The 19,361-nt window shown below is 38.3% G+C and overlaps 3 protein-coding genes across 5 annotated transcripts in view; 1 reads left to right on the top strand and 2 right to left on the bottom strand.

The window, feature by feature from the left end:
• The window catches only part of Glurb (metabotropic glutamate receptor B), a 42,247-nt gene extending 39,928 nt beyond the window's left edge, over positions 1-2,319 (top strand). The window contains exons 13-15 of the mRNA XM_014359388.2: positions 203-354; positions 921-1,128; positions 1,750-2,319. Coding sequence (XP_014214874.2) covers positions 203-354; positions 921-1,128; positions 1,750-1,961 — 572 coding nt within the window. The 3' untranslated portion in view covers positions 1,962-2,319. The remainder of the gene's footprint in view (positions 1-202; positions 355-920; positions 1,129-1,749) is intronic.
• A 2,734-nt stretch (positions 2,320-5,053) lies between these two features.
• CSN7 (COP9 signalosome subunit 7) lies at positions 5,054-7,710 on the bottom strand. Of its 3 annotated transcripts, none has more exons than XR_016293337.1 (5): positions 7,546-7,710; positions 6,655-7,335; positions 6,394-6,568; positions 5,483-5,723; positions 5,054-5,267 (listed from the first exon to the last, which is right to left on the bottom strand). XR_016293337.1 is itself a non-coding variant. In XM_014359399.2 (4 exons), the coding sequence occupies exons 2-4, from the start codon at positions 7,324-7,326 to the stop codon at positions 5,689-5,691; spliced, it is 882 nt and encodes a 293-aa protein (XP_014214885.2). In that variant the 5' UTR covers positions 7,327-7,335; positions 7,546-7,710; the 3' UTR covers positions 5,450-5,688. The 3 variants fall into 3 exon arrangements, 1 of the variants encoding a protein (XP_014214885.2); XR_016293338.1 differs by having other exon boundaries at positions 5,245-5,267; positions 5,594-5,723; XM_014359399.2 differs by lacking the exon at positions 5,054-5,267 and having other exon boundaries at positions 5,450-5,723.
• A 1,090-nt stretch (positions 7,711-8,800) lies between these two features.
• LOC106644051 (uncharacterized) lies at positions 8,801-13,303 on the bottom strand. Its single transcript, XM_014359400.2, has 3 exons — positions 13,115-13,303; positions 9,023-9,199; positions 8,801-8,938 (listed from the first exon to the last, which is right to left on the bottom strand). The coding sequence occupies exons 1-3, from the start codon at positions 13,259-13,261 to the stop codon at positions 8,852-8,854; spliced, it is 411 nt and encodes a 136-aa protein (XP_014214886.1). The 5' UTR covers positions 13,262-13,303; the 3' UTR covers positions 8,801-8,851.
• Between the last annotated feature and the right edge of the window lie 6,058 nt (positions 13,304-19,361).

The following is a 19,361-nucleotide window of genomic DNA, read 5'->3' as shown; positions in this document are numbered from 1 at the left end:
CCAAAGGGAAAGACAAGTATATTAAAAGACCAGAGAACGAATGAGAATTAAAATCCAAATGAGAAACCGTTAAGCTCTTAAAACTTGGTGCATGAACTCCTCGAGCTTTACTGCCCCGCGCAAGTCTCACTCCAAGACGTGTATATAAACATAGTTTACTACGCCATAAAGCTGATATAGGCACCGTATTAACTGTTTGCAGGTTTTACGATGTACACAACTTGCGTAATATGGCTGGCCTTTGTGCCGCTGTACTTCGGCACGGGCAATCACGTAGCTTTGAGAATTACCTCCATGTCCGTGACCATCAGCCTATCGGCATCCGTGACCATCGTCTGTCTCTTCAGTCCCAAGGTATGACAACCACTCCCATCTGGCGGTTAATTAAGTCTTTTTCAAAGTCATTTCCATACAGCCGTACATTTTTCTTGAAAGTAAGATTTAATAACCGACCAAAGTCTTGGTTTTGTTTCCTTTGTCGTTTGTTTCGCGGTGATTGTTTTTTTTTTGTCAGAATCAGAATTACGCACTGCTTAAACAAACCTATTGATGTATATTTCGTAGGTATGACCGCCATATATGCACGAAAAGCTTGAAACGTGGTGAAATCCAATTGACCACCGATTCGGTAGTTAAAAAAATAATTATGCACGTTTCACCGAGTTAGACTAACAGTTGACTTGGTAAAAATTCACAGTGATGGATTTTCAATGAATTGGTGTTGAAAAAAAAAAAAGCGCAAGCAAAAGCAGAGAGTAACAAGGAAGAGGGAGGGGTTGGCTTTTCACGCACGTCAAGAAAGTCGGACTGGGGTTGGGAGAAAAAAAAGGCATCAAGCGATGGCAACATGGAGAATAATTACAATGAGTCTCGTGCTCCCTCTGATCTTATACGTATAAATACATGTATATTTATTGCAGCTGTACATCATCCTGATAAGGCCAGAGAGAAACGTACGGCAGAGCATGATGCCCAACAGGCACAGCACGACAAAGAGCTCCGCAGTAACGGGGACGAACGCGTCGAGCATGATGGCCCCGATCACCCTCACCACCGCAACCTGCGACGAAAACAAAACCGTACAGAAGCACCACGCCGCGACAATGGATTGCTCGACGCAGAGCGAGTGTGAGCGCGAATATATATATATCTCTGCACCTCGTACCTGTTATACCTACACCCCATACCCCCCCCCTCCTTTGGTGTATACATCCATCGACGCCCGCGCGCCCGGAATTCCGGCCGCGCTCGCCTTTCAAAACCCTATTTTCCATGTCAGCTCGCCTGCTCCATCGACTGCACTTTGTGTCATTTTTCCGCGGATCCGTGTCACGTCGATGTTTCCTGCAATAGCACCATATATACCCAGTCACCAATCAGCCTTTCAAACGAATTGCCCTCCTCCGTTCGCTGTGCTAATGACACCCTGTAAAAGTCCGTGAAAACTACTTCAAACGCTGTTAAATTATTACTTTTTGTACCATATCGATGATGGCCCACTCGAATGGTCACACGTTTTTCCAACGCTTTCATTTCGAAACGACTCGAGGGCCCGGTCATCGAACGCGTAGAATTAAATACTCGAGCGTTTCAAAGATCATGGAACGCGCCGGTGTTTAAAATCCGTAGGTGAAATTGAACCTACACAATCACTCGTGTGATCAAAGTCGAAAATCGTTGGCTTTATATTTATATAGGGGTGGTGGTTGAGCGAAGTGGTTTGTACAATCGTGGGTTTTGCATTTTCAGATTACGAGATGACGGTGAAGGAGCCGGTGGCGCAAAACGGCAAACCAGCGCTCGTTTCAACGGCCACGCAGACTCAAAACGACACTTTGAGCAAAGCTGGCTCGACGTCGCCGAACGAGGAGGCCACCAACGGCGAGTTTTCGGACAACTCGTCGAGGCAACCGAACAACGCCTCGAGAATCGGCAACGGGCCGTTGAGCCAGAAACGCTGACGAGTTCATTTTTGTTCGAAAAACTAGTAAAAGAAAAACGCTTATCGAATGTTATGTCGCTGACGAACGGGTTAAGTTTATGTTATCGCGCGCTTGCTCGGTGTATGAGTGGAGAAATTTTTCGACTGTTGGTGTATTATTCGGAGTGTGGGAACCATAGTAGTACGTTTCAATGAATGTATGCTCAAGCAACAGGAAAAAATTGTGATTACGTGTGTTCATGAGATTTTTGCGATTTTCAGATTTTATGCATCGCCAACGTCGATTCGAGTACTTCGTAACATGTAACCGTATATTAGGATAAGTAAACAACTTGGATTACAACGTTACTGGCAGGTTCAGATCATACGAATCGAATCGAATTGATTTGATTACTCGTAGCATTATGACTATACTAGTGCGTATTTTGTAACACTTTATAATGACTCCGGTCATGCAATCATACAAAATCACGTATTGGTATGTACACCGTATCGAAAATAATTGTACATTTTCTTAAACAACTGTGGTTTGTAAAATAAAATCTGTAGATTATCAAATAACATTTAGGATTTCTTAAAAAAAGAAAGAAAAACAAAACAAAGACTGCCGTTCAATATCCGTGAACGTGCCAATATTTCAAATTCATCAAATGTACACGTAAAAAAACAAATGTAAAAAATTATGTGTATGAATAAAAAATACAGTAAATTTTAAATTAAGTACATGTGTGTCTCCTTGTTTGTAAATATTTAATAATAAAAACCGTATTGAAAGCACCACGTTTAGCAATATAAATAAAATAGGTTAGTAGGATAAAACCAAGTATTAATCGAAAAACCATTTTATCTTTCAAACCCCGCTAAAATCAGAAATTTTTAACGCTACAGATTTTGTAAATTATGATTTTAACAAATTTTCTAATTAAAAAGAAAAAAAAAAAAATTTTTAAATTCAATTTTTGTTGGAAATGTGTTTTTAATATTATTTCTTAGTTTAAAATTGCAGTAAAAACTTTCAATTTTGTAATACAACATACCAAAATTAAAAAGCACTTGAAATAAAAAATTAAAAATGAAGCTATAAAGAAGTTTTTAATTAAAATTGTTGAAAAGCTTATTAAAATTACGTGTTAACCAAACATTATTTTTTGTGAACATTTCCCTTTAATAAAGTACAATAATCACGAACATTTTCTAGGATGAGCATGAGAAAATATGCAACATTAATTATTTACCCAATACATTTGTGATTTCCACCTATATATTTATCATAAGTATTATTTTGAAATAAAATTTATTTAAATTTACATGACAGCAATGTTTCAATGCAGGCCTAAACTGATTTTCACTAAATGAGTAAATAAAACTGTGTGAAAGTGATGTCTTGACTTTGTTAAATCAAATTATTTTTATATGAAAAAAAAAACATTTAAATATAGTAATTCAACAAAGTCAAAAACTTTCTACGTCATATGTTATAAATAATTTAACGAGAGTTTTTACGAATGTTTCATAACATTTGAAATGATATTAATAGTAAAAAAAATGTTCGATTATTTATGGGTATTTTTTAATAACAACAATTTTATGTAATTTAAGTAAAATAATTTGTATCATATCATACCTTTTTACAAGGACAAGTGCACAAGCACCAAACACTGTACATATTACGACGTTAAGTTTTAAGTTATATTAATATACAGAATTAATAAGTGATTTTTATTTTTAAAATACGACGCATACGTGGTTTCTTTGGTATTTCAAATAAAGTTTATAACTATTAACTAACAAATATCACTGTGTTCCTCACAGCATAAAAATAAAATTGTATTCACGTAATCGACTACTACTTACCACAATTCGGCATATTTTGTATTAAATATAATAACATGCTAGCGTCTGGGTAGTTCCTCAAATTAAAAAATTTTTAGCTACCAACCCTTCATTGCTTCCTTGTATTGTAGCATGAAACTAGAATCATTATTTAAAAAAAAAATATTGCTGACGTATCATTAAAAATATAATTTTTACTAATTTTATGTATATTCTTAATTATCGTCTCGTACTGTCCTACGAAAATCATGCCCAAAATGTTTTTGGTTAATTACAAAAGAATCTGATTTTCTAGTTTGATACACATTCAGCGACGGTTGAAAGCAAAAAAAAAATTTTATGTAGAAAAAGAAGCATCAACGTAAATAACATAAATTAAAATAAGTAGGTAATCATTCATAATTCATAATGGTTTGTTAGTATATATCAGTGCCCTCCGGTGAATTTGGAAATTCAAAGTGATCAGTGATCCGTTGGGGGCGAAATGTGAGAAAATAAATAAATACAAGTAAAGTGTATTTAAATTTTCTTGCGTTGATTTATTAATGCGCAACGTTTCGCTGACAATATGCGTCAGCCTCATCAACCGCAGGTACGCGAGAATTCGTAAGTTTGGTTTTGGTTTGGCACGACAGGTGACGAGTAAGTCAACCAAACTTACGAATTCTCGCGTACCTGCGCCTGATGAGGCTGACGCATATTGTCAGCGAAACGTTGCGCATTAATAAATCAACGCAAGAAAATTTAAATACACTTTACTTGTATTTATTTATTTTCTCACATTTCGCCCCCAACGGATCACTGATCACTTTGAATTTCCATAATTCATAATGTTACGTGAGATTGGTCCACACTATCGTATGTGATTGTGGCTGTAAAAAAGACCGAGGCAAATTTGGAAATATTTAAGTAAACTTTTGGACCAATTATAGAAGGCAGTCCACTGAGTAAATAAAGATAATAGTTTTAATTAAACTTTCAAGATATTGGAAATTTATTATTTTGTTTTTAAATTTGCATTTATTGTGATTAGTATTTTTTTTTTAATTTCATCTTATGGCTAATTTTTTCGGATACTTGTATGTATTTTTACGTCAAACTTTTTGAAAGGAAATCATCCACTTGAATTCTTTAGTTAAGTTGTCTAGTTTAAACTGTCCATGGACGGTCTTTTTTCTCTTTGACGGGTTGATAAAAAAAATTGTTTATTTATATGTGACAATATCATCACTTGAATGTAAGAAATACGATAAATCAGCAGAATATTTTAGTAATATTTTATTTTACTCGATACTTAAATTTTTGTTAGACTCTATAATCGATCTTGTACGAAATGAAAAGGTTCAGTGAAAAAGTCTTACAAAAATTTTGAATTAGAGTCTGCAACTCTTAGTCTCTTGTGATTTAAGATAACTATCTCTTTGATCCTTAAAGGTGCTAGTTATACTCGAAATAGGTATGATACTTCATAATTTGTGATGTACTCGAGAAACTGTAAATGAAAATTTCAGCGATGTTGTATAAATCATAGAATCATTGTGTATATAACTGTAAGCACCTACATAATAAATAAGAAATTATTACTAAATCAAGAAAAAAAATACAATTTTTTTGCTTCATTTCTGCAACCACATTTTTTTACAATTTTTCAGCAACAGTTTATCGCAAACAACATTATTTACAAAAATGATGTGATTTCTTACTTACTGTCAGAAGTTAATTTTTCTAATTCGTACAAAACTTTTTATTTTTAAAGTTTCAATGAATCATGCGTCATAAAAAAATTGTATTGCAGGAAAATTCGAAAAACATTCCTACTTGGCTGATATTTCCTTGATCCAAAGGTAGCGATTGCTGTATGATTAAACAGCAAGGAATGTCACGTCAACCAACTCTTCATTTTCTTAAATCATTCACCAGTTTCGATCTCGAATCCTTTTCTCATTAACTTGATGTTCGAAAATCAGAAAAAATGAATTAGGTCAATAAAAAAGAATAATTCAAAATTAATTGAGAAAACGATCAAATCCAAAGGAACACGTTTATGTGAAATCAGACTTGAAATATTGCTGATTGAACACTTTCGGGGAACAAAAAAAATCTAATCATATTTAGATACGAATTGAAAAAAGAAGTTAGCTGGACACTAAGATTGTAGTTAAAAAAAAAAAAAGAAAAATAACTTAAAAGAAATGTCTCGTAAGCAAAAATCAAATTAGACTTTCTCAATAAAGTAATATTAAAAATACAATTTATTTTATCACTTTTTGTTTTTTAACAAATGTTTATTATTTGCGACCACAATCATAACCCTAACTTATACTTAATTACAGTCTGTGAAATGGGTAAACATTAAATCGTATTACTAGTAAAAACTGACAATATACATCAAATACATCAACGTACTATTTAAGAATAAAACGTCGATGTTTATATACGTGTAATCGAAATAGTGATAATGCATGTCGATTTATAATGGTAAGACGTAATTTATAGAATATTTTCTTCATCTGACTGATGCAAGCTTGACAGTTTTTTTTATCAATCAGCACGTTTACAACACCATCAATGAGTTTTCGAGCTAAAATAAAAATTAGCTTAGTTCTTCCAAAACTTACCACTTCCTCTTATGATTTTTCCTTTTGGCAACTTTTTCTTTGCATCAGGAGGAACTGGTAAGGCTTCCCGACAAGAATCATTGCTTCCTGTGCCGGAGCCACCTGCCACCATCTCCACTTCTTGAATTCCACCAACAGTAAGTTGAGCAACAAAATTTTTCTTTATATTCGCAATCTAAAAACAAAAGTTTTTAAATATTAAAAAAAAAAAAAAAAGTATAAATAAAATTAAACTACACTGCTGAAAAAATAATCACTAACATCTTGCTGTAGTTTATCTTTGTGATGCGTTGCTTTTTGTTTCTCAGTATTTGCTCGATAAACTTGCTGATCAATACACTCCAAAATGGCACTGCAAGTCTCTCCCCATTCTGCAAGCGTTTGAGCAACAGCGCCCGTGTCCCCGGGCCTGACGTCTCGTCCCAAGCCTGCATAGTCGACTTCGAGCTGCGAGTTTTTCTGATCGAGTTTGCCGTGTATAATGTCTGCATACACAGCCTCAATTATCAAGTCCTCGAGGTCTCTTACGTTCTTCACATCGAGCTCCTCCTGGAGGACAGAGTAGGGTATGCACTTGGACTTGGTGGCCAAGGTAACGATGGTCAAATGCTGAAGTTTCTTCTTCTGGACTGGTGTAAGCTCGAGCAGCTCGCTCTTGTTCTCCAAGTACTGCTTGTAAGTACCATAGGCGAACAAATTGAGCGTGTTCCAGTAGGCAGCATGGGGTCCGTCCTCCAGCTCCTTGATGTTGGGCATGTCGAGCAACTCGCCAAAGACGTGCACTCCAGGGGTCTCCACTGCTTGCTTGATGAGCTCCAGGGCAGCAGCGCCCTTCGCCGTCTTGGCCAGCAAAACAAACTGCTCCAGCGGGTTGCTCGCGGATTTCTCCGTGCTAGGCGCCGGTGTCTCGGCTGCCGCCTCCGAACCCGTCATCTTCCTCCTCTGCAATAAAGTGTAAGCTTGAATCAACTAATCTAATTTTTTTAAATAACACTGCCGTGCAAAGAAAGTCACAGTTTCGAGTTGTGCGTGTGCAATTGCTCCTCCTGCTTCTCATAACTCATAAGTAAGGTTATGTTACCGGTCTGCTCGTATACGAACACGCACCCACTTTACTGATTGGCTTTGTGTAAAAAAATAGATTGAGCTTACCTCGTTATCTAACTGACACTTGTGAAATCGTTTTTTCTTGCCTTTCCAGTATTAACTTTTAAGGGATTTTCTTTGTACGCATATTTTTTTGGCAAAGTACTCAACGAACACAAATAAATAACACAGCAAGTTTACCAAACTGCAGCAGCCTCTCTCCTGTCATTTGCCAAAACAGCACCCTTATATCTCTATGACAGCACCTGACCTGACCAGTGAGAGGAGAACTTTTGCTGAGCTACAGTCGATAAGGTAGACATGTACTTATCGACTTGAAACTGTCAAAGCGCCAAATTTGTTTAGTTCAAAATTTTTTGAAAAATAATTGATTTAGAACAACGAGTGATTTTGTTTGAAACCACGCTATTAAATTGACGTAGAATTTTTTTTCTTTAATTTATAAAAACAGGCATTTGCTTCAAAGAAAGAATCTCGTGAAAATTTACGCGATTATACTGATGTATATACTCTGATGCACAGCAGTTTTTGAAGATAGCGTCTGACAAAATAAATTATTGTTAAATACCGTGTATCTTTTGAATAAAAAATAAATTTGAAAATTTTGGTAGATTTTCTATTATGCTCAAAATCATTTGAGTACAGAGATATAATATATAAAGTTTACTTAACAAGATTTTGAGAACGAAGTATTTAAATGCACAAAAAATAAACTAGAAATTTACACAAGTATATTTTTTATTTGCCTCTTTATTGATCCTTTGCAGTCGTTAATTATTAAACACAATTCGTTTCTGTACACAGATTATTTCGTAAGAATAGCGTTCAAACCATTCATTTTTAATAACAGGCGGTCAACGTTGAAAATGTCGTTCCATGATGTGAGTGAAATTCCTTGAGTACAGAGTTTTATTGTAAAGTTAGATCGTAAAATATCATACATCACGTATTGTTTGTATAACATTTAATTAATGCACGTTAAAATGCTTTAATATCAATAAGTTCTTAGTCTTTCGCTTAGGAACTATACATATTAGCGTACTTGAGAGTAAAAAGTTTAAGTACGTATTAAAAAAAACATGATAGTAAGAAAAATAAACTAAAAATGGTGAAAAAATACAATAATCAAGGCAAACTCTTGAGTTTTTCTTGAATGAAACGAAATTATTTTTTTTTACAATAGAACGAGTATAGTAGCACATGCCAGTGAAAAGATAACGAAAAAATTAATTCGTTCCTGTAATTAATTCTGATTTTCTTATTTACGCACACAATAGGTGCATCAAAGGTTCAAGTAAAGCTGTAATAACGGAAAGACCGCCGTATACGCTCTGTGTTATCAAACAAATGATCACTTTCTCTTGAAGCAGGTCACTGCGTTCAAATAGCAGCGCCAGTAAACACGACCCTTTGCCTGTCCACGCCGTTGAAGATCCATCTGCAAGATTATTTTTTAGTTAAAGGGTAAACTTTTGCCTGAAAAAGGATTAAGAATAATTAAAATAGGGAAAACGAAGCTCACCGTCCTTTCGTCAGTCAGTTGCATCCCGTGCTCTGACTCGGGAATGTCCGAGTAATTTGGGAGGGTTCTCGCGTACGTCTTGTAACCGTTTTTGCCGATTTCCTCGTTGTCCACGGCTTTTTGCAAGGCCACTAGTAACCTGTCCAGCAAAAGAGCTGCTCTCTTTGGCATGGCTTTCTGTAATCAACAAGTAATTTTTTTTTTTTTTTTTTTTTCCAGTGTACACAATCATAGCATTTGGTAACCTCATGCATGTATATCCATTCAAGATTTATCCAATATAAGCAATTAATGAATATTGTACAATTTGTGTAACGATTGTATAAAGTTGATTAAAGAATTTTTTTTTCTTTGTTATAAAAGTATTGGTATACTTTTAAAAGTTTCGTGTTGCTGATAACCAATTTCTTAGTCAATTCAGATTTATGGCATTCAATTCTACTTAAAAAAAATCAAAAAATCTTGCAGTATCGAACATCTAGAGAAAAATCGCACGTAACGTATACACATAATTTTTAGCTAGGCAAGGCTTACTACTCGCCACATCACGATTATCCCTACAGTCTTCTCAATATTGCCATGTGTAGTTGATCCCTAATGCACATACCAAAAAAACTTGAGCTCTTTTGAATGACATTCAGGAGTTGATTACGAAATCTGCTTTTAATTGAAATTTCTCATCTTTGCGATTGTAAACCCAATTTTTTTTCCAAATTATTTTGGATATTTAGTGATGGATTTTTTAAAATATATTTTTACCAACTTTCAAGTACTCAATTACTTAAAAATTCCAACGAAAAGGACTATAGTTACTATCGAAGCGCAAAACTATAATTTGAAAAACACCTAATGAAGATTTAATAAAAGAAAATATCATCGGTGTACCTTTGTTTCCTTTATATTGATTTCCCATAGGAATACTAGTTGTTTACCGGTAAAATCAACATTACTGAAATATCTTGAAATTATATATATACACACGGTAGGATTTAATATTACTTATCAGTTTATTTTATTCTCGATCATATAGATTATTTTTTCTAGTAAAAAAAAAAATATACACTTTTCCTTTCAAAAATAGTTAAAAATATTTGTTCGCGGTGATGTTCAAAATAATTAACACTTTAGCAATACAACGTGGATGTATTGGCTCATCCGAGGCAACTTTGTTAACGCATCAATCTCCAGTGATATTTCAAGTTTATCATGATAAAGTTGACAGTCATTAGATGCACGGGTAAGCATCCACATCAATTATCGGAAATAATTATCAACTACAAACTTTTGATAACTGGATTGCTTGATTTTTTTAATCACGTAATGCGTTACATCCGATTTTTTATACAAACATGCGTCAAGAATCGCTTATTTTCACTAGTGCAAAGGGGACTTTACGCGCTGTGCGTAATGCAAGTGATTAATTTTTCAATCTGATCGATGTTTCAAAAAAAACACGAGAAAAGTGGGTAAACACAATTTGCAATTAAATAGATTGATTATGTGTTCGTTTGCGATGGTATGTAAATACATTTTCTTTAATGTGACGCATCAAGAGTACAATTATTCTTTTTTGTACTCCCGTAATTATAATATGTGTAAATACTTGTACAATACATTTTATAAAAAAATTAGCTAATACAGTAAGGTACCATCTGCGTGATAAAAGTAAAAGTATACCAATACTCATGGCGAGCCGTTTTGTAATAATTTTTGCACTAAATTTCATTGTTTCTTATGATCTGTGAAGAAAAAATTAATTTTTTATTAATATGTCTTTTTATTGCTTCTTATCGCTAGGGAGCTTCAATTTTTCTGTTTGTAAAGAATATTTCGTATCAGGATGCGTGACGTGTACCGAGTGAAAAGCATCAAGTGGTACAATAAATTGATTGGGTAGCTATAGTCGTGTGAATCAAGGATTTATTTTTCAATAAATACATGCGACGCATACGGAGATGCAGCGTATGTGGACTCCGAAAAGTTCATTGTTTGCGTGGGATAAAGGAAAAATTGAAAAAAAGAGGCCTAATAATTCCCAATTAGGCGCAAGAAATACCATATGGTGGAAGAGTAGCGCAACGCGTATATATATGTGAGTCACAGTCGTTTTTTATAGCTAAATATCCCTTTTGGCGAGAGGCGCCCACGCGCCATAAACAGATTGATTTCTTTTATTTGAGTGTTGGGCGACAGATGATGAATTTTATCAAAGTAAGAGCAAACATTTTCTTCATGCGACGTTTAATACGATTACGTTTTTCCGTACCATTTTTCCCCCATCAAAGCTCTTGATCGAATTTCGAAGGAAAAAAAAAAAAGAATTTCGTCCATTAGCAGGCACGTGAGTGAGTTGGTAAGATGTTCGAGTCTAATTCACTACGTGCACTTTCATCTCGGCTTATCTTCAATCAGAGACATTGACCTGCGAAGCAGTTGATGAGATTTCATACAAAAGTCACTCCCATCGCCACCAAGGATACCCACGCGTGTCGTGGAAAGAGCGCTATAATTGTCATTTAATGAAAAATTAACCAGAAAACACGTAAGTCGCGCGATCGAAAAATTTTTGTCAGCAGGTCTACACTCGTGCGGGTGACGGCAAGCAACTCTGCGAATTAACTTCTCATCACCGTTTGCACGTCCTATATTCCTCGGAATTGCTCCAAAGCAAGCCGAGCAGAAATACAGGCGTGGAGTTAAACTTTGAGAATAACTGGATACCAACCAGGTGTATTATGTCAATTTATAAAATACGCGAAAGTAATATCCGTGCCACTGTACCGATGCAAAAAAAAAACAAAAACAAAAAACAAGTATTTCCCTTAGGAAGTGCGTTTGGGACTCTCGGACGAAAAATATTTGTTTGCTTTTATTTTCGCGCACTATTTATTCGTTTCAACTTCAAAGGATCCGTTGAGGATGTCTCATCTGTACCCTTTGCACTACGTCATCCCGAAATTGCAAACATTTTTCAATCTTTTTTTTTTTTTTTTTTTTTTGTTACCCTATCGGGTACGACTGTTTACGAGAAAATGCTTTGCAAAAATAAAATTGGAGCTCATTTCTTGAATCAGTTTACAACAGCAGACCATCCCATTCGTATCCTCGACGTATCAGGAAACTTTGCTGCACGGCTATATACCCCGGAACTTTTCCCCCCCGTATACTTTTTTAACCGTCAGGCAATAAGTACTTTGAGAAAATTTATCCAACCGCGGTGTGTTGAAAATCGTCGGTTCTACGCAAATGGAAATCCTGAAAAACAACTCTCTCGCACCTTTTGCTCGTACACCGAATAATTACATACGCCCTTTCCACGCGTAATATTTTTTTCATCAATATCTCATTCAACTCTACAAGTAAAGAAAGTGATACAAATATTTATTTGCATGACGAGCCCATAAACGTTTTCTTCTCGATAATATGACCCCTTCGGTAAAAAAAAGCATGTAAATATATGTACATGTCGACCTTCGAGTGCTTGTGCAATCGTCATTTTGCAATTCGCACGTCTCATTTACATCGAGATGAGCCCTGTACTGTTGCTGATACATAATTTTCTTATGATCGGATGATAAAATCCTGTCAGGAATATCCTTAACATTTTTCAACGATATTTGAATGAGTTGTGAAAAAAAAAAAAAAAAAAAAAAAAAAAAAAAAAAAAAAAAAAAATGGAATCGTTATCACATGAAAGTTTGCGCAATTAATGGTCACCAGATTGGTTCGTATGTAACAATGTACTCAATATATACAGGGACACGGCAAAAACCGTGCCGCTGAAAATAAACTTCTCGCAACTCCCACGTATTTTCGAACCCTTTTCACGGAAATTTCACCCGACGATCGCATTTCGCCGCCAATTAGTTCGCAACTATCAATCGCTCGCGCGATGTTTCCCCGGACACAATCATCCCGACCCGAGAGCTTTAATTAACGGGCCAATTGATATACACATGCCCCTACGTGCTCGTGTGTATAGCACCGGAGACTCAAAAAACTTGCGAATCGGTGAACGAAGAAGAAAAGGGAAGGAAAGAAAAAATCGGTAAGAGAAGGGGGGGGGGAAAAAGATCGGTAACGAAATCTCACCTGGTAGTCCGGGTAATCGGGGTAAAGTTCGGGTGTGCCGGTGGCCTCGGCGCTTCTCTTGTCGAGCACCCGCCCGAGCACGCCGGCCAGCGCGCACAGGAGGGCCAGCGCGAAAAACGAGCCGCCACTGCTGCTGATGATGGTCATATTGCTCGCGGGAGGACGACACCGCTCTACCGAACGAGACTGTTATTTACCCTATTGCCCCAGCGCACACGACGCGTATGCTTATGTACACTTGCTCGAGGAGAAAACAGAAAAAAAAAAAATAGTTTGTCCTTTTGCGGGATGGGCACTGCAGCTCGGGTTCCGCGCGCGCTCGGACTCGCAACAGGTAATGCGGCCGACAGTCTCTCGAAGGCACGAAGGTGGCCGGTCGCTCAATCGTCGATCGGCGCGGCGATGCGACGAAACGGACGTACGTCCACGTATATATATATTATACACGGCAGTGGGGCTACCCGACGACGTAGGTACCTACAACCTTTCGCGTGTATATATATATACGTGCGCGTATAGGAATGTACATGGGGGGTGGCTTATAGCTACTTACGAGGGGGAAGGCGACGCAAGCGCGCGTGAAAACCACACAGCCGTACATTTATATACCTACTTAGGTTGTACCTACGCAACTAAACTATACTCACTCACTTGTATAGTATTACTATATACCGAGGGATATATATAGGTACTTGTGCTCGCACGTTGCGTACGACATTTAATCTGAAAATCCACCCTTTTTTTGTTCAACCACGTGGGGGTGGAGGTACATATATGAGGTCTAGATTAAATTTGGTACAACCGCTTGATTACCCTCGATCACTTCTGGCTTCTTTTGCCATTTATTGGCGTAAAACTGATTGCCAACTTTGGGTGTGGGAGGAAGGCTATGATTCACCTTATGAAAATATCTAATAGTGTAACGATTTGTTAGTGCACCTCCCCTTTTGATGTTGTCTTCCAAAAGGTAATAGTTGCTAATTGTAAGCAAATTGACGCAAAAGTAATGTTTAGTCAAAAAAAGGAGAGGATATTTTTCATCGTTTTTACAGATTTTTTACAATCACGGATGGGTTACTGGGACTCTACTGACCTGTACGTATCGCGGAAAGTGCGGATGACAAAGTCAGACTTTCCAAGGGAGAGCTCGGACCAGTTACGACTCTCCGCTCGCAGCAGCTCTTCTGCTGATTGCGCTATCGGGCCGATTGATGTCCACCGACTCGTAGTGTACTTGTACCCCAAAGTTGTTTTGTAAAATTTTTACCCAATACGCCGTGTAAGGCACATCACCATTTGGTCCCCAACGGACTAAGCTTATGTATCCTCGATATTGTTTCAGCTTTCAAAAACATTCAACATTATTTGCCATTGTTACGATATTTGACGGCTATTTTTGTCGATCCCTTTTGTTTCCTTGCAATCCTGTACGGCGGTTATATTTAAAAATCTGTCATAAGGAGGGTGAGCGACGTTCAACAGCTTTGTCGTTATACGTGGTGATTGAACACCTGTCAACGTAAAATGTCCACAATTATATATTGTACCTCGTTTGCCTGCCCACAATGGTGATTGCGCGTTTGTCTGACTAAATTGAGTTATATGCTTTCGGATGATGTAAGAATAAGACGAATCTTATGCCATTGTGTCCATCGCCTAAAATAACGAGATCAGGAGATTTTACGAGTCTATGAAAACTAAAAAACCTATATGCATGTTTTACAGGCATTCACTTTTCGTTTCTAGGTGGTGAAATCACGGACAGCTCAACCCTCGCGAGGAGGACGAGCATCTCTCCATTTTTCAAGTGTCATGTACAACGCGTACCATCGATGCCCCCATTGTCTCACTCGCGTCACGTGTACTTCACGCAAACTCGCGATTTTCATATAAAGGACAAACATTGCTGGTGAAGAATAAATGTGACTTAAACATTACTTCCAAAGAACCTTACTCGCTGATTTTTCTGATTCTGACGTCAGTTGATTATTTAATTGAGGGAAAGAGTCCGGGGAAAAGCACTGACATTTTCACTGATTATAAGCCTTTTTCTCGCCCCTGCGACACATTTACGCAGTAAAGACCAAAGAGGAGACGGAAGCTCGGGTTTCTGTTGCTCGCGGGTAAGTAATTCGACCGGAGCACACAAGTGACGCGGCCCCGACTCCAAGTTCAAGGGAAGTACGCAAGCTCGATTATTCATTAATTTCGCGGGAGGAGCACAGGGGGGGGGGAGGAGGGTAAAAAAGCGGAGGTGCGCGCAATTGTGGGGTACACACGCGCCACCCGTAATTTCATCGGCGAGCCGCTTGAGGCTGACGCGTGCTCGACTACGACCACTTGCCCGTGGGTACATACATGTATGCGGTCGAGAGAGCGCATATGGGGATTGCGTTGGGAATTTGCTCTACTTGGATTGGTAAAGTTCGGTTGCCCGAGAAAGAGGAGGTGGCCAGGTAAGCAGCTACTGTCAACAATCGCCTGGCGACCTTGGCATATGCCCATCAGGTATACTCCATTGCATGTAATATGTATACGACACGTGTGAGCGAATACATTTTAACCATATTTATACACCGGACGCTTTTCCGAGTAGTCGATTGCGTAATGGCTGCCCACCCCCTGCGACACTTTTTTTTTTTTTTTCCATCGCTCTGGCCGGTGCTGCGTGAAATCGCCAGAGGTACATTATTCATTCGCCTCCTCGTTGGAATAATATTGAGCGCTTCGGGGAAGAGGAGCGCAAAGTCCTTTGACGCCTCCCATTCATTCGAGCTACTTCCCCCCTCCCCCCTAACTCTGGGCGGGTTCAGTAATCGTGAATTGTGCGATGATGATTTTATTATTAGATACCGTCTGGCGTGAAAAGAAAAAAGAAAATTCATCCGCATGGATTACAAAGTTATCTCCATTTTTTTTTTTTTTTTTTTTTTATCTACAGCGTTTTCCTTCGGGGACAAAAACTTGGGAAATGTTACCTTGAAAAAAAAAGAGGAACGAACGAACGAACGAACAAACACGTAGCGAAAGCAATTACAGGTCGAGGGGTATGCATCACGCGCCTGACAAAGTAGCGCGTGACGTAGTTGTGCGGCACTTTGCCGCTGTCACTACTTGCCATACGAAACATGCCAAGCCTACCTACCACGTGTATATATTTGTAAACTTGTGACATGTGGTAATCATATTTAGCTCCAATTTTGTTGGTGAAGCGCACGAGTCACAAATATTTACGGGTAATAATCGATGATTTGCCGAATTTCGTGCCTTTAAATTTGTTTTGTTTGGCTAGTGCGATGAACTCTAGAAAAAAAAAATCAACGAAATCAACATTGTCCGCTGACTCACACTTTAATTTCCACGCGTACTTCGAGAGAGGAAATTTTAACTGTGCCAATCAGCGGACATTCATTGCTAATCAGTGCTGTTTCGCTGATCATCAACGCGATGCTTTAGGAAAAATAAAAAAAATAAATAAAAAAAATAGAGAAACAATTGAAAATTAAATATGTTTCAATGGTAAAGTGCACTATAACACAATGATGATGATGATGATATATCGATGAATCTTTGATTTCACGTGATAAGACATCGATGTCGAGGTCTCTCAAAACAATCAAGTTTACTTGTTGCCTTAGTGTACTAGCTATAATGACGTCATCGAGACGAAGCATCGGAAGTACATCGACAACTCTGGGAAAAAAATCTTTAGTTGAAAATATTGTGCAACAGTAGTTAATTTTTTTTTTTTTTTTTTTTTTCTTCTACAAAATTCATAGTCAAAAAATATCTTTTAGTCTCGCATTTCAGTAGTAAAAGCGCTACTGGCATTTTTTCATCTCTGGTGAAATTAATCTCTTTGGTTGTAATCAACCAGATTCACGTAAGAATATAATACCTATACCCTCTGATTATGTGTTGGTTATTTTTTCATTCCGAGCACTTTTAGGGAGGCAACTGAACAATAGCTGATTGTTGCTTTAGAATTTGAGCTATCTGCCATGCGTTTCGAAAATGAACGGCTGACAAAGTAAATAGCCATAAAATATAGTAAAAACGAATCAAATATTCATACGAGCGAAAAATTATATTATGACTAAAAAAGTATCAAAAAAAGGCCACATTCGAGATCTAGGGATTGGGAGCAACTGCAACTTTTGCAATGATTTCAAAAACAGTCCACGCGGATTTTTTTGGGTCACGAGTAGAAACTACGTTTTTAATCGAATCAAGTTCGTTTGGATTGGCTATTGAATCAGCTCATGCAGAGGCACTCTTTTGCAAAAAAAGGGTCACAAATTTCCTCACGTCCCAAAAACCTCGAGAATGATTGTTCCGGAATTTTTCAAGGAATACATTGCGAACACGTATTACAATTGTATTATCATTTTACGCAGCCAAGGCATAGTTTGGAGACGTCAGCAGCGCAGCAGATGCAGAGCATATTCGTTTTTATCACTCGTATATGCAACACCGCGCGTCGAAAGTTTCACCCCCTCTTCCGAGCAAACAAGAAATCTTTCCCTCTGATGCCCGTCACGATGGCACTTTGATCATTTTTCCCTCCGATGCGATGACAAATGGGAAAACGCGCCACACATTACCGAGACGGATGCCTCCCAGCGACACAATGATTATTTTGCGTTTGCCCTGCTCGTGCGATGTTTTAAAGCCAAGCGACGCATTGTCCGCCGGACGAATTTTCCATCCGAGGCTAGAGGGAGAGAAAAAAGAAGGGAGGGGGGGGGGTGGAAAAAAGCGTAATTTAATCTCATTTAATTTCTCGACTCGCCGGCCTCCCGCTTTTCCCAGCCACGGAGGGGGGGGTGAGCGCGGCATAACAGCCGGAACGGCAAAACTCGATTTGACGAACGTCTCGCGACACTGGAAATCAATCAGAGCCGGTGCCCGGTTATAGCCGCCGGTAGCCCGCGGGGCCGAGGTTTATACACTCCGGGCACTCAGCCACCCGCTGGTCACGCACAACCGGTCGCAAGCCGCTGGTCTTGCCGTTTGCTCTATATATATATCCCGAGAAATAAATTGGATCCAGCCCTGTACTTGGGGTGGGGTACGATGTAGCCGGCGAGCCGCACGGAAATAAAGAGCTCAAAGGTTGCTTGCACAACTTCTTGCCCCTCCGTTTTTATATTACGTACACACATTATAAATGTTGTTATTGTCATCATCATTATTATTTTCATTGCTTTCGCTACAAGTACAGGTATATATACCGAACCCACGCGATTTCATGTGATTCCTCTTGGATCGATACTTCTTGAATTACTTGCATCGCTCGTGCATCCCACGTTGTAAGAGATTTGTTGTAATGGTAAAGAGCGACCCATTGGTTGACATTTATTTCCTGCTCTGAATTTAAATGAAAATATACAGCATGACGTATTTGCATTGCAAACGAAAAAGGCAATTACATGTATCTCGTTGGGGCAACGAGTGCCATTTTACTCCTATTATTGTATACCAACTAGCTTATTCGTACGGATATCCTTGTTACAGAAAAAAACGAGAGATGGGCACACACCGAGCAAGCATATATATATGAACACGGATGACGCGAGCAAGCGTTTACAGTCAAAAAGGAAATAACGTTAGCGCGAAGGGTAAGTGGCTTCGGTTAGTCGGGCCAGTCGATGCGGGAACGACTCTGCAGTGGGAAAAGGTAATACCGATGGAGGAGCAGAGCACCACCCCATCGACGCGTTTTTACTGTGCGAGCGCCCCCAGCTGATCCCGGACGGTCGGGAGGGTTGGAAGAGGCCGCGAAGCTCTAATGAGCTCGGAGAAACGGCAGTTCGGCCGTTAATTGACAGATGGAAGCGGAACTTGGGATTTGAATGGATTTTTCGGACAACCGCTCGATTCGGTCGCGGATTACGGTGGTAAAACGCGCTAACGGATTTTTCGTCGGAATTTCGCTGCGATTAATGGCCCCGGGAAAAACACTACCCATCGCGTAATTGTAGCTTGGAGGGTGTTTGGTGACGGCGAAGGACGAAGTCGGGATGTAATTACCGCTAATTAACGTTGCTGCGCTCAGGGTTTCGTCAAAGTGGGAAAATGAACAAAACAAAAAAATTAAGTCCACACGTGATGGCGATCGGAAAAATTTAATTTTGGATGTTTTTTTAAGAAAATTCGAAAAGATACCAAATTACAATAAGCTCTTTGTAAATGATATCACGATTTCTTGACATTTTTATTAAAAAATAATCAATCTCTCGACAAT

Source organism: Copidosoma floridanum, unplaced genomic scaffold (assembly GCF_036245765.1).
Source record: "Copidosoma floridanum isolate Cflo_tuat_1 unplaced genomic scaffold, Cflo_Japanese_pri ptg000030l, whole genome shotgun sequence".
Taxonomy (NCBI): Eukaryota; Metazoa; Arthropoda; class Insecta; order Hymenoptera; family Encyrtidae; genus Copidosoma; species Copidosoma floridanum.
Note: the sequence above shows the minus strand (reverse complement) of the source record. Positions and strands in the feature narration are given on the sequence as shown.

Coding starts and splice junctions, on each gene's coding strand:
- LOC106644051 (XM_014359400.2), bottom strand. CDS start 13,261: ATGACCATCATCAGCAGCAGTGGCGGCTCGTTTTTCGCGCTGGCCCTC. Junction 9,200..13,114: donor CCGATTACCCGGACTACCAG/GTGAGATTTCGT, acceptor TGTTGATTACAG/AAAGCCATGCCAAAGAGAGC. Junction 8,939..9,022: donor AACTGACTGACGAAAGGACG/GTGAGCTTCGTT, acceptor ATAATCTTGCAG/ATGGATCTTCAACGGCGTGG.
- CSN7 (XM_014359399.2), bottom strand. CDS start 7,326: ATGACGGGTTCGGAGGCGGCAGCCGAGACACCGGCGCCTAGCACGGAG. Junction 6,569..6,654: donor AAGATAAACTACAGCAAGAT/GTTAGTGATTAT, acceptor TTTTGTTTTTAG/ATTGCGAATATAAAGAAAAA. Junction 5,724..6,393: donor AAAAATCATAAGAGGAAGTG/GTAAGTTTTGGA, acceptor TCGAACATCAAG/TTAATGAGAAAAGGATTCGA.